The 24,680-nt window shown below is 37.9% G+C and overlaps 1 protein-coding gene across 8 annotated transcripts; it reads left to right on the top strand.

Annotated features, from left to right (window-relative positions):
* Window positions 1–139: 139 nt before the first annotated feature.
* On the top strand, window positions 140–24,680 carry LOC129377985 (epidermal growth factor receptor substrate 15-like 1). 8 transcript variants are annotated; one of them, XM_055058210.1, is made up of 25 exons: window positions 140–222; window positions 608–649; window positions 752–841; window positions 940–987; window positions 1,085–1,180; window positions 1,833–1,889; window positions 1,974–2,099; window positions 2,189–2,248; window positions 2,324–2,620; window positions 4,001–4,158; window positions 5,139–5,304; window positions 7,322–7,384; window positions 9,477–9,562; window positions 9,873–9,945; window positions 10,518–10,679; window positions 11,626–11,823; window positions 12,218–12,382; window positions 12,502–12,613; window positions 12,713–12,852; window positions 13,000–13,060; window positions 15,949–16,034; window positions 16,225–16,276; window positions 19,287–19,408; window positions 20,443–20,459; window positions 21,556–21,642. In XM_055058210.1, the coding sequence occupies exons 1-24, from the start codon at window positions 196–198 to the stop codon at window positions 20,455–20,457; spliced, it is 2,502 nt and encodes an 833-aa protein (XP_054914185.1). In that variant the 5' UTR covers window positions 140–195; the 3' UTR covers window positions 20,458–20,459; window positions 21,556–21,642. The 8 variants fall into 8 exon arrangements, 7 of the variants coding, with proteins under 7 accessions (XP_054914185.1, XP_054914184.1, XP_054914181.1 ...); XR_008608015.1 differs by having other exon boundaries at window positions 19,287–20,459; window positions 21,556–21,655; XM_055058209.1 differs by lacking the exon at window positions 19,287–19,408 and having other exon boundaries at window positions 21,556–24,680.

Genomic DNA, 24,680 nt, shown 5'->3' with positions numbered 1-24,680 from the left:
ATCATTTAATGCTGAGGTACAGGTATCTTTTAAAAAAATCACAGATAAAACAAACAATAAACACTGCTCTCCTGCCTTTTGTTGATGACGTCACATTCCGGGAAACACAGGTCCCTCCTTCCGCTGGTGTTCTAAAGCCGCTCGCGCCCCTATGGGCGTGTGCGCGGCGCGCGTTCACGACATACACCAGGAAATATGGCGGCGCTCATGACTCTCAGTCAGGTAACAACGTCAAACAAGATAAAGAAAGTCTTACATTTTTAATGTCCGTGGTTATCAAATAACAGTGACGTTTTTTTAAGTGTGCTATTTTCAACGTCACGACGCCATAAGCCGTATTAAGTACGTGTCAGTTAAACCGAATTAGCGAGTTTTCGTTATTCACTGAGTAAACATAGTTAGCTAGGTAGAATGGTGATGGGTTAATTGTACGTTTCGGTGAAAATTAAACGTACCTAGATAAAAATTAAAGCTGTTTTCTTGTAGAAATGTGTTCTTAATTAATTACGTATTAAATATTTTGCTTATTTAGCACCAAGCTACGTTCTGGGTTAACTTTAGCAGTGCGTGTTGACAGTTGACATTTTTATCTGCCATTCTTTTCCAGTTATCAAATGGAAACGCAGCATATGAAAATTATTACAGACAGGTAAGAGTTTTTGTTACCGGCATTTTCTTGTTCAACTCTTCATGGCTCCTAAGATAAATGTTATGAGTAATCTAATATTTAATTGTTTTGATTTTTATGCAGCTTGATCCTGCAAACACAGGCAGAATATCAGCAGGCGATGCAGCTCAGTTTCTTAAAAAGTCTGGGTTATCGGACAATACACTTGGAAAAGTGGGTCTTGGACTGATTGACATGTTGAGTCTAAATGTATTCGGTAAATCCCATCTAATAATCTTTTTTTTTTATTATTATTATTTTCACTTTTTCAGATATGGGATTTGGCAGATTCTGATAGAAAAGGCTATTTGGATAAGAGGGTAACTCAGTCATTCTTTCCATAGAGCTACTTTGTTGGTTGGATTCAGACATATGCAGAAAACACCAGATTTGTTCTGCTTTGTTCCTCTTTTGTAGGGTTTCTTCATTGCGATGAGACTCGTGGCATCAGCACAGGGTGGAAATGACATCAGCCTTAACAACCTCAACCAAAATGTAGCTGTGCCAAAATTTGTAAGTGTTCAAATTACTTCATCTATAGCTGTTGTTGATCTGATGGAATTAAACTACCTCTGCGATCTTTTAGGAAAACAGTCAGTGGGTTTTATAGTCTCTACAAGGTAATTAGGCTTGATACGAGATTGTCACGGTATGATAACTTTTTTTAGGAAGGATTCAAGGATTTTTTTATTGTCATACCACCTTGATAGTTTGTGGTACAAAATTTGTACAAAGGTCCTGGATCAAGAAATACACTAGACTAATCTACAGCATCATGTAATTGCTTTAATTATAACAGATAAACTTATTAGTAAAAGTAGAATAATGGTGGCCATAATCTTTAACTTGTGTTGTATGTTTTTACTTTTCTGCATTTTAAAGACAGCTTTTTTTCATAAGAAAGGCAAAAATGTAATATTCAGTGTAAAGGCGAGTTATCATTTTTACTGTATGCTCCATGCAACTGGGGAAAACTCTGATTATTCAGTCACTTTCTATGCCATCTTATAAAAGGATTTTTGGAACTTTGACTAAAACAGCTTATAGAGATTTTTTTACTTTTAGTGCCAGTAACCTCCCAATCATAAAGTTCTTCCAGTTTTTTTTTGTCCTATCCACATGGATATTATTGCATCATCATAATGACTCTATTTTGTCTTTTTAGAGAGACACTGAAAGCCCGTTAGTAACTGTATCATCAACATCTGACTGGGCAATTAGGGTGAGCCAAAATAACTTTACTAGACTACTCTCAAGAAGAGTAAACGGACAACCTTGTCATCTGAATGTTTTTATTCTCTCCTAGCCTGATGAAAAAGGAAAGTTTGAGGCGATTTTTGAAAGTCTGTCCCCTGTGAAAGGTCTCCTCTCCGGTGACAAGGTCCGACCTGTTTTGATAAACTCCAAGCTACCTCTGGATGTGTTGGGAAAGGTAATGTAAACTCTCTAAGTAGCGCTGGGAAGTTGTTCAACATTTCAAAGGAATCAGATCTTGATCGATCAATTATTGTTTAACTATAGATTTGGGACCTTAGTGACGTGGACAAAGATGGACATTTGGACAAAGAGGAATTCATCGTGGTATGCGTAGATCCTTTTCATTATTTACAGTTCCCTAAAGAGAAATGTGACATACATAATGTTTATCATGTTCAGGCCCTGCATCTTGTTTATCGCACCATGGAGAAGGAGCCTGTCCCAAGCAGCCTTCCTCCTTCTCTAATCCCACCTTCCAAAAGAAAAAAATCTGCACCTGCTCTTCCCGGCGCCGTGGCCGTTTTGCCTGCCATGGCGGGCCTTGGATCCGGAACGGCTCTGAAGGATGCTCTTCGGAGCTCTCCTTCTCTGAGGAGCGCCACTCCTCCTGTGGGTGGCGTTTCCCCCCTCAGCCCCAGCGCTGTCGCCTTGTCTCCAAAACACTCCTTTAAATCCAGCTCACCATCCACTCCAGCGGTACGTCAACATAAAACTGCTCTTTTCTTTCTCCATAAATGTGATCATTGTTAGCGCTACGGGTTTTAATCACAATATTTTGTGTTAATCTTGTGATAACAATGAAAGTAACTGTAATAAATATTTATTACTACTTTATTAGGTAACTGTCTGGCTGTAACAGCATGACATAGCAATTATAGCACCACAAACAAACAATATATTTTTTAAAACCTTCCTATTTATAAGACAGTACTTTAGGACAGCAGTCGCATAATGAAGTGTGATTTTTATCACTAAACTGAACAGAGTAATTGCTTTTAATTATATTTTTATTTGTTGACATTTATTGATACTCACATTGAACAGTGGAAAAAGTAGTAAAAGTAACTATCCTGTTTTTTAAACATTGATTGGACTTTATTGTGACAACGATAAATCAAAATCTTATAAGAAATGTATCACTAGAAATGATAAATGTGCATAGTTGATGCACTTAAAATATAACGTTTGGATTAAACTTCCTACCTTTGTGTGTAATTTTAAGATAAACCTTATATTGAAAGGTTTATCTTTCAATATAACTTTATAAGAATAATTGAAGTCTTAAGTCATAAATAACATGCTCCTTACTTTAATTTTTCTTCTTAAATTTTTACATATTTGAAAATATTATTCATCATATCTTTTATTTTTGGAAAATAAAAGATGCTCTGCTTGCTGCATTGGTTAGTTCTGCTCAGTTTCTCCAAAAAAAAAAAAAGCTCCATATTCAATACATGTTACAGTTTCTGCGCTTTGACTTTTGGAGAGACTAGCATTTCATGTATTAACTTCACTGTTACCAACAGTAGGACTTGTTTTACCACATTGTTGAGCGCATTGTATGTGGGACAGTCTGTTTCTCCTGCAGGGACTTTTTTCACCCGTGACTTTCTGAGAAACAGGTTCTCTTGAAAGGGAAGCAAATGGCATTATCAGAATAGTTGAGACATGGTATGAATTCACGTAAATGTAGATTTATTTGCAAATTTTGTAGATTTGTCTCAAGAAAAATGTAGTTGAAGGTAACATTGCTTTTGTAACTGAGAGGAATCATGAATAGTTTATAATTATTTCAGTGTAGATACAGCTGATATTAAACTTTAAAATATACACTTGGACAAAATACACTTGAACTTGATTGACATCAAAGTAGGAAAAGGCTTTAAACGTAATTGATCGAATAGCTTTTTCTCCACTCACATCAAATCCCAATAAAGCATGTTCATTTTTGAAGCTGTAATGCGACAGAATGTGAAAAATCTCACAAAACTTTTACAAGGCGCCGTTAGTCTGCGGATGCTCTAGGAATTAAATGCTTGTTTTTATTTGTTTCTTGTTGTCTTTCGGTCCCTCCAGGCTGCAGTGAACTGGGTGGTGCCGGTGGCCGACAGAGAAAAATACAGGGAGCTTTTTAAGAAAACGGACACTGATGGGGATGGCTTCATCACAGGCACTGAGATCATTGAGATCTTCATGCAGTCCAACCTCTCGCAGACCATGCTGGCGCAGATCTGGTGAGACGCGGCCAATGCAAATTGTCTTTCAGACGTTTACAGCGGCTTGAAAAGCAAACCACACTCTGAAATTCTTTTAAAATGTGCATGAAATATGTTATTAGATTTATTAAGGCAACAGAATATCCAGAAATCTGCATTTAAAGAGTTTTAATTTGGCCTTAAACAGCTTTGTAAACACGTCAACATAATTATTGGTGCTTCCAGTAAAGATGTGAAAAGACTTAAAATAAAATAAACTTTCATTGTTGAAGCATAACACCACACTGATGAAGTTTAGAAAAATCCGACCTGTTTATTTATTTTTATCTCTTTAGTAAGATTCAACAAAATAAATGAGACCATGTGGGAAACAAAATGGTCCTCACTATTCTATAATTTTAAAATGTTTTATTTGCATTAATTAAGTAACCATTGTCAACAATTTTGCTCCTGATTGATTAAAGACAATTATTTCTAAATTTGATAAAGCTGAATTTTACTTCTTTATTTTTCAAGGAGTTCAAAATGAAAGGATTTTTTTCCTACAGTATAAAATAAGAGTATTTTAGGCTTTTTACTGGTATCTGATCAGTGTTTAAACATTACTTGTTTATTTCTCAATATATTTGTAGATCAATTTTTATGGTCCTGTTTAAGTCTTGGTCTCTCAATTTCTTATGAAAGTTTAAAATAAAACATTTGTTCTGCAGAAAAACTGTTCAGTGAAATTAACATTTTGATACAGAGGACATAACAAGCAGTAGCAGCGTTTGTTGTGTCTTTGACCTCATAATCTTATACTTAAATTTACTGTCAGAACTTTTTTTCATGACCTCTTACCTTCCGAATATGTTGTATCCTTCAACGTTGTTTAATTTAGGAATTTTAAGAATTGTCTTAAAGCAGAGTCTCCACTAGAGAGCGATGTTGGTATTAATTCTCAGAAAATGCTGTGTTTTTCTCTTTTAAAAGGAAAAAAACTGTCTTGTTTTCCACAGGGGACTCGCTGACACAAAACAGACAGGCAAACTGACCCCGGAGCAGTTTGCTCTGGCCATGCATTTCATCCAGCAGAAGGTGACAAAAGGCATCGACCCTCCCTCTACTCTCGCTGTAGACATGATCCCCCCTTCAGAGAGGACGGCAGCATCAGCTATGGGCCTTGTGAGTCCAGACTTCATCTTTAGCTCTTCTTTAAGTCACTCTGCATCTTTTCAATTTAGGCTGTTTGAAGTATTTATCAGTTGTTAGTTTTAAGTTTTGATCAGGCCCATCAGTTGGACTTTGGAACTTTTCTTTGGGTTTTAAATGTTGTCAAGTATGCGTTTTACTCTTCTACAAATCTGCTTTAAAAATCAAATTAATTCCTTTAAATATCAGTTTCTGCAACCGCATCTTGCATGTTCTATTCTTTGGACTTCTCTTGAATGTTTCAAATGTACTCCTGTAGCAACCACAAACATCTATATATTTCGCAGGGTTTGTTCGTGATAGACCAACACAAATTGGTCCATATTTGTGAAGGGAAAAGAAAGTTATGCATGCTTTGCTAAATTTAAAAAAATGGCTATGCATCTCAAAATCCACCTTAGATGACTTCTAATTAATAATTTAACCCCACAAATCCAGTTTCTCGAAAGTTTATGAGAGAACAAACACCTTCATGGAGACCAAGGAACAGCACAAAGGTCAGGGGTCTCTTTGTGGAGAAGTTTAAAACAGGTTTATGATAGAAAATAGGATTATGGGACAGCATTAACCAGAAGAGCTGCACACTTCCACGTCTTAGGTGAGAGAATCCGTAAACAGGACAGATTAGTTGCATCTGTCACAATCAATCAATCAAGTTTATTTGAATAGCACTTTTCAGCAGTAAGGCCAAAATATGTTGCTGTTCAAAGCGCTTTACGTTGTGAAAACATGAAAAACATTAACAGTTGAAAGAACCTGCAAAAAACATTACATTTGATTTTCATTCCAGCTTACAATTTTGAAGATGGATGGAATTAAAACATAAAATTCCTTAAAGATAAACTGCTAAAGATTTGAGACTATGGCGACAGTTCAGCTTCCTGCAGCAGGTAAAAACGAACAAAACATGTAGCCAGAGCTAAAGAGGAAGGAAGTTTAGAGTTTGAATGGCCCAGTCAAAGTCCAGAATTGAAAATATACAGCAGAGATCAAAATTGCTCTTCCAACGTTACATCTAAGTAGAAAACAAAATGCATCAAATTATTTCTGATATACATGAGAAAAAACAGATTTTGGTCATTTTAATGCTTCAGACATCAACGCAAGGTTACTATGTGTTACTGCGCTCAGCTGTTTGAGGCCTTAAGGAGAGTCGGAAAGTGCAGGTTGATTCCTCCTGAGAGGATACTGCCTTCTTCTGTTGTTGAGTTATTGAGCTCAGACACAAACAAAAGGAAAGGTCCATCCGGTGCAGTTCAATTTTTATTATCAATCACTCATTTATGTTGAGGCATAAAACTTTTTTGCAGTTTTATGGAAAACTGCATAAAAGTGTCAGTCTCTAGACTAACAGCTCTACAAAATAGAGGCGTGTCACCATAACAAATTGTTGCTGGACAAAAATCCAATAAATTGTCCCAGTAATTATTGCAACAAATGATAATATTGTTTTGGAGCCAAAAAAAAACTGTATAAAAATGAAAAAGTTTAGAAGAATCCAATATGTTAATTTATGCCTGAAACACCAAGAAACTTTTTTATAAATTTCGTAATAGGAAAATATAGAAATAAAACACAACCACCAAAACCAAACAAAACGAAAATGAAAAATAAAATGTATTTTGATGTCTCTGTAAATAAAATGTTAATAATAATGGAAATTACTGAGCTCATTTTAATTAATCATGCAATTGTTGCTTTTTGCAACAAGCTTAAAGTGTAAATGCATGCCACACTTTCCAGATTTTATTTGTAAAATGACATGAGCATGCATCATTTTCTTTCTTCTACATGATTATCCACATTTTTGTGTTGGAGTTTTACATAAAAACTCAAAACACATTGAAGTTTGTGGTTGAAACATGGCAGGCTATACATTTGATTTGAGTAATTTTAAATGCTGAGCTCTTCCTTGCTGCCCTCCAGTCCTTCAGTGCCAACAGTCTGATAATGATTTTTCCTCTGAGTCCTTTTCTGTCCTGTCTGTCAGAACTTTATGGGGATTCTTCCTTCTGTGAGAGCAGACCTGGTTTCCTCAGCTAGTATGCGCAGAGTGAGTATTTCAGTACGACGCCACTAGGTGGTGCTGTTGCTCTTTCACACGTGTGAGAAAAGGAGCATCCAGCTGTGCTTTCAGAGTCAGGCCACCTGTTAGACCAGATGGTTTCTTTAGTTCTTCAAGTTTTTCTTTGTAGTACGTTTCATTTTGAGTGTGTGTGTTTGTTTTTAATGGTAGCATGACTTGTTCCCATTTCTGTCTACATAGATGTTTAACATTTTCACAGTTTTCACAGAAGAAATTATTAAATTGCTGTAAAAGCAATGAATTTACATTTTTTTGTGTGTTTGGGGGTTATGTAGTTGTTGCTTTGAATCCCAGCCCAGGCTCTTTCTGCTTCCTCCCGCAGTTAAAGACACATGACTGTAATCGGTCTGTAGATTTGTGTGTCGATGGTATTAATTGGAAAACGTCTTTGAACCAAAATGACTACTTATTAATGAGTTCTGTTTTAAAACTCACTTTTCTATGCTTGTTATAAAGGTGCTGTTTGAGAGAAGACGTTTCCCTTTCATTTGGGTTCTTGTAAATGAAAAGTTTTAGGAAAGAACTTCAATTTTCAGTCTGGGTTCTTTGAGTTTTCTGGTAAATTATAAACTGAAGTGTGTAAGTTGTTTGTGTTTAACAGGACAGCGTGCAGAACGATGTCTTGGAAGGCTAAAGTTGCCTTAGTCGCTACTACCTTGGACATAGACACATACAGGTTGGGAGTCCATCACAGGATATAAAAGCTGCGTTCCATTCCAGAAATGTGTAAAAAATATCTTTAATATTCTCCTAATGTAAAAAAAAATACAATTTCACAATTGCAGTGTTTTTATTAAACAAGAAATGCTATTACAATCACATGTGAATAAACTTGTCCACATAAAGTCATTAAAACTAATGGCAGTGTTGGAAGTAAAGACTTACATAACTCTAATTAAAAAGATTCTTTTCTCTGATTTTCTCTTTACAGGTATATGTTTGAGTAAAATAAACATTGTTCTTCTATTCTACAAACAACACTTCTCTAAATTTCCAAGCCAAAATTTGGGGGGTTTTTTTTGCAGAAAATGAGAAATGGTCAATATAACAAAAAAGATGCAGTGCTTTCAGACCTCAAATAATGCAAAGAAACAAGATCATATTGATTTAGAAACAACAATATTAATGTTTTAACTCAGGTAGGGTTCAGAAATCAATATTTGTTGGAATAACCATGAGGTTTTCGATGGGGTTCAATGTCGTGAACTCTTAGTTTAATCCAGAACAGCCATTAGAGGAAACGTCTGCTTCTTTTATTCAGGCATTGGAGATACGAGCAACATATAGATGCTGTGTTTTGGGGGAAATTTTACAGAAATATAACAGATTAAACACTTTCAAATGACAAACCCCACTTTTGATGGAACTGTGTGACACTGTTGGACATTGTCTGAGGAGGCTAATGGCTACAAATAAGCATCTGATGCATTGCAGTTTGTAAAATCATCTCAAACAGTTGTTGTTTTTTCAAAATTGCCAAATGTATTTTTCTAATTCCAATTTGTGCAATTTTAAAGCCAGTGGAAACTGTCAGGATGTGCAGGACGAGTAGCTAATCTCACACTCCAGGCTGGGATTCAAATGTTTTTTGTTCTTTTATTTTTCTTTCTTACTACAGTGTTACACCACTATGCAGCCCTCTGTTCCAGAACAGCGTGATGTGAAATTTTGTTATGTTTTAAGGATACAATCAGCCCATAAAATCCTTTGCATGCATTTCTCTCCATTCATGTATTGTCTGCCTCTCACGCTCCCTCCAAGCTGAGAGAGAGCTTTCTGTTTCCTTCCTGTGACTTTTGTTTTCTTAGAAATACCAGCGGGGAGCTTCTCTCTCCGCCTTTATTCTGCGCACGTCCCTTGTTTTACTTTGTGCCCCACTTTTCATCCTCCATCATGTGTGTCAGAATCACTCCTTCATGTCTTTAATCACGTCGGTGTCATCAAGTACGCGTTCTCCCTCCTGGTGTTGTCCAGCTTGTCATCTCTGCTCTTTTCTTTCTTTTTTTTTTTGTCTCCCCCGGCTTCTCTTAAACGTCTGTCTCGATGTCTCTCCCCTCAGGATAGCACCAGCTCCGTTGGGTCAGTTGAGCTCACAGGCAACAAAGAGCTGGATGACCTCAGCCAGGAAATAGCTCAGCTGCAGAGGTGAGCGCCTGCACCCTGAGTAACAGCAGGATCTCTTTGATTCCCTTCCTCCGAGGGGAAAAAACGAGAGAAAAATTGAAGTAAAGAAATGCTGACAATCAGATGTTTTTCACTTTAACACCACTATATTTACTGAAGAAATGAAATAAAACAAATATGATGTTTTCAGCTAAGTAGTTCTTGTTCAGACAGAATGCCAGCAATCACTGCTCTTTTCCAAGTTTGTTAAAAACACAAACCTTTCAACACATTTATGGATGTTAATCTCCTGCTTTTGTTTACCTTTTCTTTTTTTCTTTGTCATTGATAGAGAGAAATTTTTCCTGGAGCAAGAGATTATGCAAACGGAGGAAACCATAAGACAGAAAAACAGTGATGTTCAGGTAAGGTGAAGCTAAAATGTTTACAGGTTTGTCTCAGTAAATTAGAAGATTTTAATGTAACTTGCTTTAAAATATTGCATTATAGCGAAGGTGTGTTTAACCGTCAGTCATCATGGAAACAATCCTCCACTGGCATGAAGCCTAGCATGTACGGAGAAAAACTGGTTAGCGTCTCTTCTGTATGCTCTTAATGCTGTACTAATTTAAGAGGAGACGCTATTTATGACATAAATCACGTGGTGTGAACTCAGGCAAAGACGGTAATTCGTTCAACACATCAGGCAGGAGGAGGTATGGGGTCGGCTTCTAAGCTAACTGTTTCAAACTTCAGTAAATACTGTCGTCTATGAGCTCCAAACAGGTGTGATACGTTCAAAGACAAATCAGCTCGACTCGAACAAGAAGAAATCTTGAATAAACTGGCAAAAACAGTCACTGAGTTCAGTACTCCCGGTCCTCATTTCCGACGTCCATCATGGCGCTGTGAATGATAAAGTGTCTTAGTTGCAAAGGATCGATAACTGCTTTGATTAAAAGTCCATCAGCAACCTTTGTGTTTTGGTGAAACTCAGGACATTCAGCTCGATTTGGACAGGGAGAGCAGCAGCCTGCACAGCCTGACGGCCCAGAAGCAGGACGCTCAGGGACGTCTGGATGAGATGGACCAGCAGCGCTCCAAGCTGGAGGGAATGCTCAATGTGCTGAAGCAGAAATGCCAGGAGGAAACTCAGCAGGTCAGAGACGGGACGTTTCAAAACAGGCCTTGAACATGTTATAAATGTTTTCCACTTATGTACAGAACAAACAAAAATGTAAACATAAACTGGTAACACTTTAAGAAGTGTAAACATTGTTGTTCACTGTCCTGTGAACAATAATGACTGTTGTCATGAAGTCATTAGGTAAATAATGACACTTTTAATTAACTTTTAATGTTATTTTGCACTAAAGGTTTAGTTGTTTACTGAACAATGCAAGATTGACACTTTTAATAAACTTTCAATACAGCTTTTAGTGCAACTTTGCATTGAAAGTGTCATGATTTACCGAATGATATTTCAAGACAACAGTCGTAAGCATTTATGCAGAGTCATTCATGTTTACGTCAGTCTTATGCACACTCCTTCAAATAAAGTGTCACCTATTCCGGTCAGTAAAGGGGTAATTTACATTAATTTCGGTGTATTGTACATATTAAAGTGACAATATGGCACTGGTTTACAATTTAATCTATACTCGTTAAGGCATGTCATCCTCTATTAGTCCAAACCATGTCCCATGGGTTGCCTCTTCTGTCCTTTTTGTCCTTTGTCCTCCAGTTTATACAGCATGGATTGAGAAGATGAAATCTCCACCATAGGATTGATTTCCAATATTTCAGAGACTGTAATCAATCTAACCTTAATCTGCAATCTGTCTAAATAACTACCCACTAATTCCTTCCTATATTTAGTCCCAAATCTTTTTGCCACAACAATTTCATATTTGTAGTTTCATCATTGCTTGAAAGTTTTGTCAATTTGTAGAATCTTGAGTCTGGGATTAGTCCTTGTGATAAATTTAGGACGGGGTTCTCAAAGTTGTTGAACTAGTTTTAATGAAAGACTGTAATCTGTAACACAAGACAAAGTAAAAGTAAATGTATGAACTTTATCTTCACGTTTTGTGTTCGCTCTGCAGATTTCTTCTTTGCAAAGTCAGATCCGCTCTCAGGAGACCAGCGTCCGCAGCCAGGAGGACGAGCTGAGCCGTACCAAGGCGGACCTGAGCCGGCTGCAGGAGGAGGAGGCCCAGCTGGAGCAGAGGCTGGTGACCGGCCGCGTTCAGCTGGACAGCATCGTGAAGTCGCTGCAAACCACACAGGATGAGATCAACCAGGTCAGGCAAACGGCTGAAGACAATTAAAGTTAGAGATCAGATTGAGGTTTAATGCATTTTCTTAAAGTAGCACACTCTCCCCTGAATGCATTTGGTGCTCGGTGTAGAAATTTTACAACTCGGTAGTAACGGTTATTTCCCTTATCAGTTTAACCACCAACCAAGGCTTCAGTTTTAGTTTGAAGGTTTCATACATTCCTCTTTCCAGAGTCAGAAGTTGTAGTTCTGCAAACACAAGACCCTAAATCTCACTTCAAATATTCACGTTTCAATTTTAAATGAAAGTAGCAACCCAATACATGAGAACTTATTTTGCAGAAAAGAGTAAAAATGAGAAGTTTAATAACACCAGTAAGGGAAATTTATTTTCTGAACTGAAATGTTTTGTTTGTAGGCTCGCAGTAAGCTGTCACTGATCCAGGACACACAGAAGGAACTGACCCAAACTATTGAGCAGTACAACAGCGCTTTGAGCGAGATCAGCAGGGGGAACTTCAGCAACCTGCCCGATATGAGCGAAGGTTTCACTGAGAGGGAGAACGGAGGATTCAGGAGTTCGGTAACAAATTAAGGCTTTTTCAAAGATCAAAAGACCACTACTAATTTCTGTCTTTTCGTAATTTAAAAAAAAATTCCATTCATTGTTGATGAATGAATGAATTTGCTTCTGTTTGTCAGGATGACTCTTTCAAGTCGAGGATAGCCATGTTCAACAACAATGGCAGTAAAAAGGATCTTCCTGCAGACCCCTTCCAAGTAGAAGACCCCTTCAAATCTGACCTTTTGAAAGGTCAGAATAGCAGTCTTACTGTTATTTAATCATATGTCTTCATGCTTCCAGATTGTTATTGTTTATTTCTAATTTATATTGATTTATTCCTTTTTCCAGATCCATTTGGAGAAGATCCTTTCAAAGAAAACGATCCCTTCAAGGGAACTTCATCTGACGACTTTTTCAAGAGATCCAACAAGACGGACTTGTTTGGCTCTGGAGATCTTTTCAGTAGAAAACCCACACCGCCAGCTAAGGTACTACTCTTTATTTTTATTTTTAGTGCTAATTAATGTTCCCTTTACATGCAGCTTAATTTTGAAGGTTTGAGGTAACTGCAAACTGAATAGTCTCTTAATTCTCTCTGTTTGATTATATTTGTGATGTTTGTTTTGCTTTTTCAGCCGAGCGCCTTTGGGAGTGGCGACCCCTTCGCATCAAATAGCTCTCAAACAAAGGATACAGGTAAGCAGCTTGTGCAGAGTTGTTTTATTAGCCTCTGTCTGCAGAGACTAAATGACCTTTGATTACCTGTAGAAACATTTTTCTTAATATCTTTGGAGCGATAGCAGCACAAACGAAAATTCTTGCGCTACAAACGTGGCCGAGTTGATTTACTCCTATTTTGTGCGATTTTATGAAAGTGGGGGGACCGGTTGACCTTTTGACCTTTAAACCTTAATTAATATCTTCAAAGCCAAACGAAGATTTCTGCTGCACAAACGGAGTCCAGTTCATTGACACCCATTTTGTCTGATTTGAAGAAGGTGGTGGGGAGGGGAAGGGGTTGGTTGACCTTTGATGACCTCTAGAAGCATTTCTTTATATCTTTAAAATGATAGCAGCACAAACAAAAAATTTTGCTGCATAAACATAGTACAAACGTTTGACACCCATTTTGTTTGACTTCATGAAAGTGTGTGTGAATGTGAGGTAGGGACCTGGTTGACCTTTTGACCTTTAAACTTTAGTCAATATCTTCAAAGCCAAAGCAGCACAAACAAAAAATGTTTGCTGCCCAAACGAAGTTGAGTTCGACAATTTTGTCTGATTTGAAGTTGGTGGCGGGGGGCCCACTTCACTCAGGTCATGAACCTGCTTTGATATAAATCATCCTGTTGATTTTAAAAGATATTTTTGTTTGTGCTGCATTGATATTAATGAAAATTTAAAGGTCAATCAGCCCCATCCCTTTTACAAAGTCAAGATAATCCTAAAAATGTCATTCATATTTTCAAAGCCAAAGCAGCACAAACAAAAACATTTGCTGCACAAACACAGTAGAGTTGATTGAGATAAATGTTGTCTGATTTGAAGAAGTTTGGAGGGAAGCTAGTTGACCTTTCATGACCTCTGAAAACATGTCTTAATACATTTAATACCTTTTCCTTGAAAAATATTTGCTGCACAAACACAGCACATTTTTTGTTTAATTCAGACACTATTCTTACCTGATTTGGAGAAGGTGGGAGGGGCTTTTTGACCTTTAATGACCCCTGGAAACATTTCTCATCTTTAAGAAAAACAAAACGTTTTGCTGCACAAACATTTGACTCCATTTTTGTATGATTTGTCGGAGGTGAGGGGCCAACTTCAGTCAGGTTGGGTCCTCTTGCTTAATGGTTGGATGTTTTGGTTGAAACATCCAACCAAAGGTGGAATGTTTCAGTCATGGTGTGGGAAGTGGTAAAAACCATGAGCTCACCTCGTCACCCTGGCACACGTAGATTCACAGCGTCACCTGTGGACACACCTGTGTGGTTCCTGACGTGCCCAGGAACCACTCGTAACTGGTGCTATGAGTGAAATAACAACACAAAGAAAAGTTTCAACTAATCCTAAAATGTTCCCACCAGAGGTTAGATCTCTGCATTTCCTGCAGTTACTAAATGAGTTTTGTCTGATTCTCTGATTAGTGCTCTTCCTGCCAAACCTGTCAGGTCGGGTCAAAGAGCAATCATTTTTGCCCTCAGTCATGCTCAATAAAATTTGTCTAGACTCCAAGCAATTTTCTTTTGTTTGAAGTATCATTATTTGTTTTGTTTAGCCTCAAATGATCAAGCATTGCTCTGTTATTTCAATTTAGGCAATAAAAATGTTTGTTTGCATTTTTTGTCTTTTTAATATTTTATTCTGTAGTTTATTGTAAAATCTATTAATATAAATAATTAGTAAAATTCACAATAATTTTTTTTTCTTTGACTTCACTACTCTGAGTTGGTCTTTTATATTAAAAGTCTATAAAATACACTGAAATTGGTTTAATGTGGAAAACTTCAGGTATTTTTTCACAATCCACTAAGCAAAGAAGTTGCTGACGTCAGATAAAAGTCCTACACATTTATCCCTTTGCTCAAAGAAGCGGATTTTTCCTTTATTTTCCCAGAAAGTGACTCTATTACCGGACTTGTGAACCTGAGAGCTGTCGGGTCAAAAGACTCATTCTTAGCCGCTCTGGGTGACGTGCTAGATTCAGGTTTTATTTTTGGACGGTGGGGCAAAAGGGGGCAAATAATTTTTACTCTCTGTGGCTTCAGTTTTTCCTCTGGTCCCAGGTTATTTTTAGCCGAGCACCTACGCATTTAACTACTGGCCGCCTGAAAATACTCTGTCTTCCCCCCCTCACCCTGGAAAAACAGGAGGCCAGCAGGAGCCAAACAAAACAGAAACTCTGTGACTGCTGCTCCTTCACTCCGAGAACACACTGCCACTCCTTTACGCGCTCCTGCTGCCTCTGTCCTCCCTGCGTATCTGCTGCCATTGAAGTGCGGGGCCTCGTTCGCTGAGGAAGTCGTTTAAAGTTGTTGGTGGCAGCTGCAGGTCGACGCTCTCTGCGCGCTGCTCACGCTCTTCAGAGGAACACAGAGGCGACTGTCGAACTGAGCCGAGTCACCGAATCGTGTAAAGGAAAACGCTGCGCTGCTGCACATGAATGGGCCCTTCTGTGGTTTAGGCTCACACAACAAATGTATTGTGTAACAATGTTTTTGTTTTCGCTCCAACCCTCTGCAGTTTGTTGCTTTTTAATTTTTATTTCTTTTAAATTAAGTGGCGTCAAAACAGCTTCAGCTCAGTTGTGGACTGATGCCTTTCATTAGCCAATCAGGTTGAACAAACAATAAATAAAATAACACAACTTCAACAGGTCCACACAGAAAATCTCATGGAAAATTAAACGGTCATGCCACATTCTCTGCTCTAAATAGCACAAAACGGCCTCTAATTCTTTAGAATAAGCAAAATTTGGAGATAAATTTGACGTGTGGTTTTTAGGGCCAAACTTTATGATTTTTGGCTCTTTTTGTGTCTGCAACCAAATAATCCAGATGCCTTTAAATGAACTTGTGTTGCAGACTTGTTTGGAAAAGCGGACCCGTTTGGAAGCAGTTCTTTCGGAGGCAAAGGCGGCGGATTTGCTGACTTCAGTCACATGTCAAAGGTGAGCTCTTGTACTCATGAATCACTTGCACCATAAAGCAGTTTTCCACTGATTCTTGTGCTTTTCAGCCTTTACTTTCACCTTGACCAATCTCTGGTGCCTTTAAAAATCTGCTGTGTTCATAACTTTTGTAAAATTGTTGACTGTTTTTCTTTCTGTTCTCTTTTTTTATTATTCCTCACATGAGCAGAAGCCTGACCCTCCTAAGAAGAATGTGCCTAACCGACCCGCGCCTCCCTACGGTAATCCCTCATTTTAAGTTCCTCTCTTGGTGTGTGTTAACATTTGCAGTTTATTTACACATTAACAGGTTAGTGCTCTTCACAAGTGGCATTTAACGCTCTTCAGTAACATTTTACAACATCAAAATATCCAAATTTATTGGCACCAATGTGGTTTATATTTTGTACAACCCAATTTTGTTTTTTTAGCACAATAACTCATTTTTCTGGATGATAAACTGTCCAAGAATTTACTTATGTAAACATTTTTAAGTAATAGCATAACAATGCAAACACATCTTCTCAATAAGCTTTAACTTTTGACTACATATAACACTGGAACTGTCAGACATTTTAAATATCCAAAATAAATGAGAAAAACAACTGAGACAACACATAAAACGGAAACTCTATAAACAAAATTATACTTCTTCAAACGGACTAATTGAGACCAGCCTTTTGTCATGAAGTCTGTGCTTGGAAGAAAAACACAAGAAACAAGCATCTGAATGGAAAATTTCATTTTAATTTATCACGTGATTAATTGCAGCTTCAGCTCGGGTTGAGCTGAAGGACAACCGACATTCTTAAAAAAATTTAAAAATCTTAACTTTAGGCATATTTAAAACTGTTTTGAAAAGTCTTAAATATGCCTTTATTTTCTGCAGTTGATGCTAAAATGTAACTTTTGTAAATTACAGCAAAAGGAAAATGACACCAAACTGGTGAACGACTCGTTTTTTTAATTTGTTTTAGTCTTCCCACGTTGGCTCTGTGTACCTGCTGCTGTGGCAATAAACTGCAGTAGTTATATTAAAAACATGTTTTGTCTGTTATTATGTTTTCAGGCGTGATGTTATTTTTGTGGTTATTAATAAGTAGTCTCCCAATCCAAAGTAATAATTACTGCGATGATTTTCATTTATTTATTTTGTCATTTATTCGAACTTGTTTTGTTGAGTTTTGGGGGGTTTTTTGGTGGTGTAATTAATAAAGTTCTAAACGTTTTGGATCTTGGTGAATATTTTTGATTTGCGCGCTCGTTTCAGCGAAGACGAAGCTGCGGTAATCGACTCAAAATCTTCCTGAGATCGACTGGTTTAGCACCCTATGATGAAAACCCTGAAGTCACATACCACATCACTTATGATGATTACTTTCTTTTTTTAGACAAGATGCTGCTCTTTGCTGCAGTTCTCTAGTTTTTAGTTTGTGTTTTTCTCTTTTCATCATCCTCTCAGTGTGAAATAGCAAGATAAATATTGATCTTTGTGTGTCAGTCAATTAATTAATCTTCCTTTTTAGACCAATTTTCATACCAGGAAAGATGAAACACAAAGTGTTTCATTCAAATCCAAAAAAATGGTAGAAATAATTGAAAAACAATTTTATCTGAACTTCTTCTAACAAAAAAAAAACTGGAGGAATTATTAAAACATGAAAATAAATGAATGAAAAAATAAAAAATTTGAATCTACACAAATTATATAATCAAAAACGCCATGACGGTATCAGAGGACATAAAAATATAGATTGTGATTGGATGAAACTTGATTATTAAAACAAAGGGTGAATTAAAATATAGAAATTAGGATTCTGTGTTGTATTGCTGCCCCATGATGACAAAAAGTCCTTAATTACTCATTACAAGCTAGAATGTAAAGAGGAAAATCAAGTATAAATACATTTGAAAAAGGTTTAGTTACATCACTGTAACTAACAATCAAATTAAATGCTTCAAAATTTAAAGTTGAGTTTGCTTTTTACCCATCACTGCCAGGGCTTTCATAAAAAAAAGAACTAAAACTATTTTAAGCATTCCACTTGCGTTATTGATTTATTTTGTTTTTTTCTATTTTTGTGGCCTTATAAACGTTTTATGGCCTAGATACATGCTAGAAACTTGCTTCCTTAGTAAGGTACGTGATTTCAGAGATAGTAATTTATTGATATTGTCAACAGGAAAGCTGCTGCCAGAGATATGTGAATAGCAAGAGGTGAAAGCAGATGTGATCCTCCGTATGACACGTTCCCATCATGCTGATATTAATAGGACATGTTTTTTAAAATGTTTTTTCCCCTTACTATAATAACCAATTCTAGTTAAGTCAAATTCTCCTCTGTTGGATGACGGCGAGTGCTACTTTTTCTATTTTCTTTCTGCACTCAGAGCCTGGTGTTTATCTTGCTTTTTCGGTGCATGTGAAGTCACACAACACCTACAACCCATTCCCAGGCCATGCCCTTCCTGTGTGACCTTGCACTTATTCTTTAAGCAGAAGCTGCAGCCTGAGAAAGCTGGTGTTCCCCTTTGCTTTACCACTCAGAATAGTGTTGAGATGAGTTGCCACGGTTTGCCAGCGAGCTTGTTCTCGCAGCGTGCCTCTCAAGTAAAAGGGAAGTGAGAAGCCCACTCCTAAATTTGTGGGTTGCTCTCAATATCTGCATTGCAGAAACAGTTGCACAACTAATCCTGGTCCTGTGAGAGGCTGCAATTTATCTGTTTGTCAGCACTTGTGTTGAAAGATTTGTTTACAACTCCAGACACAAGTTTGGTTTAGTAATAGGGTTTTAATTAGGCAAATATTTGGTCAGTCTTCCTACATATTTTGCTTAAGCCCTCTAGGTTTGCTGTGACGGCGGTCGCTGATGGGAACCGGTTAAAAGTGATTATTGGAAATGTGTTTTCAGTTTATAGTACAAAAGGGTGTGTCTGGTTTTTTTTTTTTTTTTTTTTTTTTTTACAATCATATGTTCCAGAAAGCAGCACCGTGCGCATTGAAGCATCAATGCATCAGTGAGCTTTACTCAAACAATGTGGTTAGCACCTTTTTTTTGAACCATCATCGCTTTCCCCAGGGTGCCGATTCTGAACGGCGAGGACCCAAAGATTTAGGCTTCCTGTGAATTTTTCAGACGGCCCACGATCACGCATTCTTCTTTTAAGTGTGAGCTTATTTTCCCAAGGGAGCTCTGATGAGATGGGAAGATATTTTAGATATTTATACATCTAAATGTTTATCTCCTCCAGTGGATCTGCTCGGTCCGAGCCCGTCAGAGCTACTGCAGGGTGTCAGTAGAGACTCTTTCATTGCGACACAGTCAAGAAAAGAATCCAAAGACTGTCCTGTGGGTTTTGCAGATTTTGGCTCTGTAAGTTCAGTCCACTCTCAGTTATTACTATTGTTTTTTATTTCATGGACAAAGCATTGTCGTCTGCATGAGCTGCAGAGCTGACATATGAGAGATGTCATCTAATGCCGCTGGGCCACGTTTCGTCCCTTTACACCGGAAAACAAATACTCACAGCGAACGTGTTTGCTGGCTGTTGACTAACAACATTCAAGAGCTTTTTCACAGTTGGGGTGCAAGGAAGCCAAATGTTTGCATGACTGACTCAGAAAGGTCCGGAGCTTCATCTCTGTCTCGTCGTATGTTTTTGGTAGGGGTGCACCGATTGCAGTTTTCTGGCCGATCATCAATTTTCAACCTATTAAAAATCCTGACCTGAGGATTCTGATTTTAGTCAATACCAATTTTTTTTTTTTTTTGTCTAAAATGTTGCTAAATGTAGCAAGAAATCTGATGAATTGCCAACAGTGAGATGACTGTGGTTAATACCAAACATATAGATGTGATCTGCTGAGCTGGTCTGCTAGTCAAACTTCTGTCACAGCTGAGCAGAAGAAAATGGCAGTTGACTTAAATGTCTTTTCTGAGATAGAACCAGTGGTTAAGATCAGCTTCACATGTAAAAATCGGCCTATCACCGATTTCCCAAAATTAGGGAAATCGGCACCGATAAATCAGTACATCCCTAGTTTTCGGGCTTGCATGTTCTGCAGGAAGTGGTGATTTATAATCCGTACCGCTACCAGACAAGCAGACATGGTTGCACTTCAGGAGCATTTTCCAAGTCATTAAGTTCAAGACGAAGGCTTATCTGCTGTCAGAGGATGATTTGCCTCGGAGCTGAGCTCAACTCAATAAAATATTCCCCTTCTGCTTTCCTCATGACGGCCGGGCATGCTCTCCAGTGGAGAGATGATGCATGGCTGCTGTTGGTGTCTTTTCACGTGACGTGAATTTATTTTTCTCATTCATGCCTGCATGATTGTTGTTAAAGGGATTTGTGGGGTTTTTTTATGTGGAGCTTTGCAATGTGATTTGTTTTGTTTTTCTGCCAGGATCTGAAGTTGTGAAGGTAAGACTGAAAAAAAGAGGAAAAAAAGGTGTGGTGATCAATCTTTGCATGTGAGAAACTCGTCTGCAGCGCATAATCTGAATATAGTGAATCATGAGAGCAATTATTTTCTATAAACAACCTACAAAGCAAAAAATAAAAAGATAAATTTTACATTTTGTTTGCTTTAGCTTAGCATTGCTTTTGAAAAGTGTTGCTTTTAGCTTCTAGTTGTGCTTTTTGCTTTTTTTGTGAGGAAAATAAAGTGCTGTGCCAAAGTTACCCTTCAACTTTTAAACATTTTGTCACATCATAACCACAAAATGTATTTTTATTAAATTTCCCTTTGGGATCAATAAAGTCTTTTTGAATTGAATTGAAATTTACAATATTTTGTTAGATTTTTTTTATGTGAAAGGCAAAGTTGTGACACAGAATTTTATTACAAAAGTAAAAATCTGAAAAGTGTGGTGTACATTTATTCAATGCCTCTGAGTCGACGTGTAGAATCAGTTTTTGCTGCAGCTCATTTGGGGGTTTTTACATCTGCAGACCGACAGATGTATTTCTTCCTTGCACAAAAGATAGAGCTCAGAGTGTCACAGATTCTCAAGTGAATTTAGGCCTGGACTTTGACTAGGCCATTACTAACACATGTGTATGCTCTAGTTTAAGCCACTCTGGCTGGTTGTTTAGGATTGTTGTCCTGCTAGAAGTTAAAGCCCCCCAGTCTCAAGTCTTTTGCTGCCTTTGTGTTAAATATGTATGCCACACTTTTCAGATTCTTTAATCAGCTGATTTATGGTCTAACGTGACAAAATGATGAAGTTTTACAATCATTCGTCCTCCAACAAATCAGTACATAATTATATCTGCTCCTCTTGTTTTACATTCACCTTAATTTTGTATCAATTTGCCGCCATTTGCTGCTGATCGTTTCACACAAGTCCGTCGTCGTTTTTGACTTTCTGCCTGTGTAGAAACGTCTGCTTTTGTCCAGTGATTTGTCTGTTTCTGTGTTGACATCTGAGCCTCAAGCCACAACCACATTCCTTTTTCTGTTTTTTTTCCTCTCATTTTTTATTTCCCAAATCTAATGTTTGTCTGTCTGCTCCAGTTTGGAAGTGAGAACCAGCAGCTGGAGTGGGCCAAGCGGGAGAGCGAGCGGGAGGAGCAGGAGCGGCTGAGGCGACTGCGGTTACAGGAGCAGCAGGATCTGGAGCTGGCCATCGCTCTCAGCAAGGCTGACCTTTCCAACGCCTGACCTCCGGCTCTGCTCTCTGTCCACCTTCAGTCCATTTACAGGCCCGTCACCGCAGCTCCTTATTTCTAAAATGACTCTAGATTTAAAACGGTTGGAGGTACAAATGCCAGCTGTAAATGGGGGAGAATCCAGACTTCATCTTTGCTTAGCGCCACAATAGAAAAGTTTCACAGGCTCCTGAACTGCATCTCCGCCTGCTGACTTTCCAACCTGCTTGCTTGGTAAACCCTTTAAGAGTTCTCTATAATTATTTAACATCCTGCGCTACAGTAGCCACCGTCTCTTCATGTGCATAAAGCTTTCTGGGTCAATGGTGGCGTAGAATTGCCACTTGAGTTACCACAACAGTACTGTTACAACTTTTACCAGACGGTTGGTCAAATATTCTCCTCCTGAACCTGCAGCCCTCAGTATAAATTAATGTGAAGATCAAATATTTATGAGCGTGATTGAAGACAAGTGTCATTAATTTTAGAGATGCACCAAGCAGAATTTAGATTTTTGTAAACGTTTCCCTCTGCCAGTATGGATTTTCATTTCTTTTTAAGAGCTTAAAATGTTTTCTATCCTTTCTCCCATGACAAGTTGTTGAGTATTTACACAGAGAGTATATCCAGTGTCATTATGTAAACTGACTTTATTAACAATTAAAACATCGGTCTCTGTGTTGAACCTTATTTCAGACAGTCACAAAAGATTGTCAACATTTTCAAATCCACACAGGTTGAAATATTTTATAAAAGTCTAAATGAAAAGATGTGAAAATATTTTTTCTCTTTAAAGCTGCAGTATGTGACTTTAATTAAAGTTTTTTTTTTTTTACATATTTATTAAAACTGGCACCATGTCGTCACAGTACAATATGAGACTGATAATCTGTGTTTTCCCAGTAATAATTGGAAACAGCCAATCAAACCATGAGGCAGGTCTTAGCGCTGTCAATCATCCTCCTTGTGGCGCTGCTCTTGCCTCTTACTCTCTCCAGCTAGCACAGCCTGTTGTGAAGGCTCAGGCATGTTAGCATAGCCACTGGTGTTCACAGTTTTTCTGTGACGGTAAGTTGTTTACCACATTTAGCAACGAGTACATGAGGATGATTAAAAGCGCTAAGATCCAATACTCCTGGCTGTTTTTGTTCGGGCATTGTGCATTTCTTCAGACAGCAATAGTAGCTCAGGAACGAGGTGGAGAAGACTGATCTTTTCACAGATTATCTGTCTCTTAACGTATCGTCATGGTGACAGTTTCAACAAATATGTAAAGAATATTTCTTATAAAAGTTACATACTGCGGCTTTAAATAATTTTTTGCATTGCTGTGCTTTGATAGTGAAAATAGATAACTTGGCTGTACTCCTTTCAGCCCTCTGTTAATGTGATTAAAGTCTTGCTTTCTCTCGCCGTCTTGCAGCCTGTTTGAGAAAATACGATTTCCTTTCAGATCTATACATCTTTTCTCCCTCTAAGCTGATTATTACAGAAAAAAAGCTCTTTTTGAGTCTTTTACTGATGTATTGTTAGCACAACCTGATAGTAACTACTTATGGTGCGTTCATTGATCAGAAAAGTGTCGGATTTTCAACCAATTCAACCACCATAAACTTCTTGGTGCATCACTAATTACTACCGACCAGATCTTCAGCTTCTGCTGTATCTTGTTCTTTCTTACCCTTTTAAACCTTGGAAAAACAGCCAATGTTCAAAAACAATAAAGCTGATCACAAAGGAACAACCTGGACTTGTTCCCCTGTGTCTGTGCAGCAGCCATTTTCCGTAAACTCTCCTTACTCCCAATGACCGCCCACCTTGTGCTTGTTCGTCTGTTTACCTTAAGCAGCTGATTACAGGAGGTGGAGCTGCTCTGCCAGCATTAAAAAGGCACTTGTAGCACAGACTCAACACACTTTACCCCTACTCTCATCTCCCCACCTCTGTCATCATCTTCATCTTGGCGCGCAGGTCCAGTAATCTCTGCAGAGTTGTCTGAGACGGCACTCGGAGGGGGGGAGGATGTATTTATCTCATTGTAGTCTCGCAGACTGGAGCCATTCACAGACATTTTATCTAACTACTAACCATAATGCTTTGCAACATAAACACTGGAGGACTTTTCTCTGATATTACGACATCCATATGGCTCTTCTCTGTGTTACTGTAACAGGTCGTGCGAGTTGAATTAGGAATATTTTACAGTTTTTGTATGAAATCAAAGAATGTGTGGCGTATGAAGTAAAATGCATTTGATGTCTGTTTTCCATAACCATGAGTGAGGCAGAAAACATTATATTTAAAGTCAAACAGAAGACGTCAGCCTGACTAGGCCTGAGCTTGTCCAGCTCCAGATGGTTAAAGAAACATTTTCACCTACTCCATGCTTTATGATTACATTACAGCAAAATGTGCAAGTTTTGGATACTGCAAAGCTGTCTTGAAGGACTTGGTGTGATCCGTTTTTCTGTTGTTACACATGCTTTTAGTTATTTGTGCCTTTGTGTCTGCGGAGGATGAATTAAAATCAAAGCCAGTGATGATCATTCATCCAGTTATGACCCAGTTGTTCCCAGTTTCTCGGTGTTTGTCGGATTGATGCTTTGTTGTGACAGACTTGCACTCCCATACAACTAAAAGCCTCTTTGAAACGGAAAAGTGTAAACCCACTCTGTTTATGCTGCCCGATGTTACATTTACGCCCTCTGATATAAGTGACATCACTAAAGATTGCTCTTTTCTGACAAACAAAATCAATTTTTAGATGTTTTGTTTTTGTTATGTTTATGTTTTAGTATGTACTAAAATGCATTTCCAAATGCATTACCGCCCTCCAACACTAATCAGGTCTATCTGGCACATAATGAATGTACTGTATACTCCATACAGGACATGTACAGCATGTGACAACGCCTTAATTATCTACATATCAGCACTGTAAGCTGTAACATTGCAAAGTATATATGTAATTAATAAAAATCAGCTATCTTG

Source organism: Poeciliopsis prolifica, unplaced genomic scaffold (genome assembly GCF_027474105.1).
Source record: "Poeciliopsis prolifica strain line A6 unplaced genomic scaffold, Auburn_PproV2 SCAFFOLD050, whole genome shotgun sequence".
Lineage (NCBI taxonomy): Eukaryota > Metazoa > Chordata > Actinopteri > Cyprinodontiformes > Poeciliidae > Poeciliopsis > Poeciliopsis prolifica.
The sequence above is the reverse complement of the archived record's forward strand: the minus strand, read 5'-3'. Positions and strand labels throughout refer to the sequence as shown.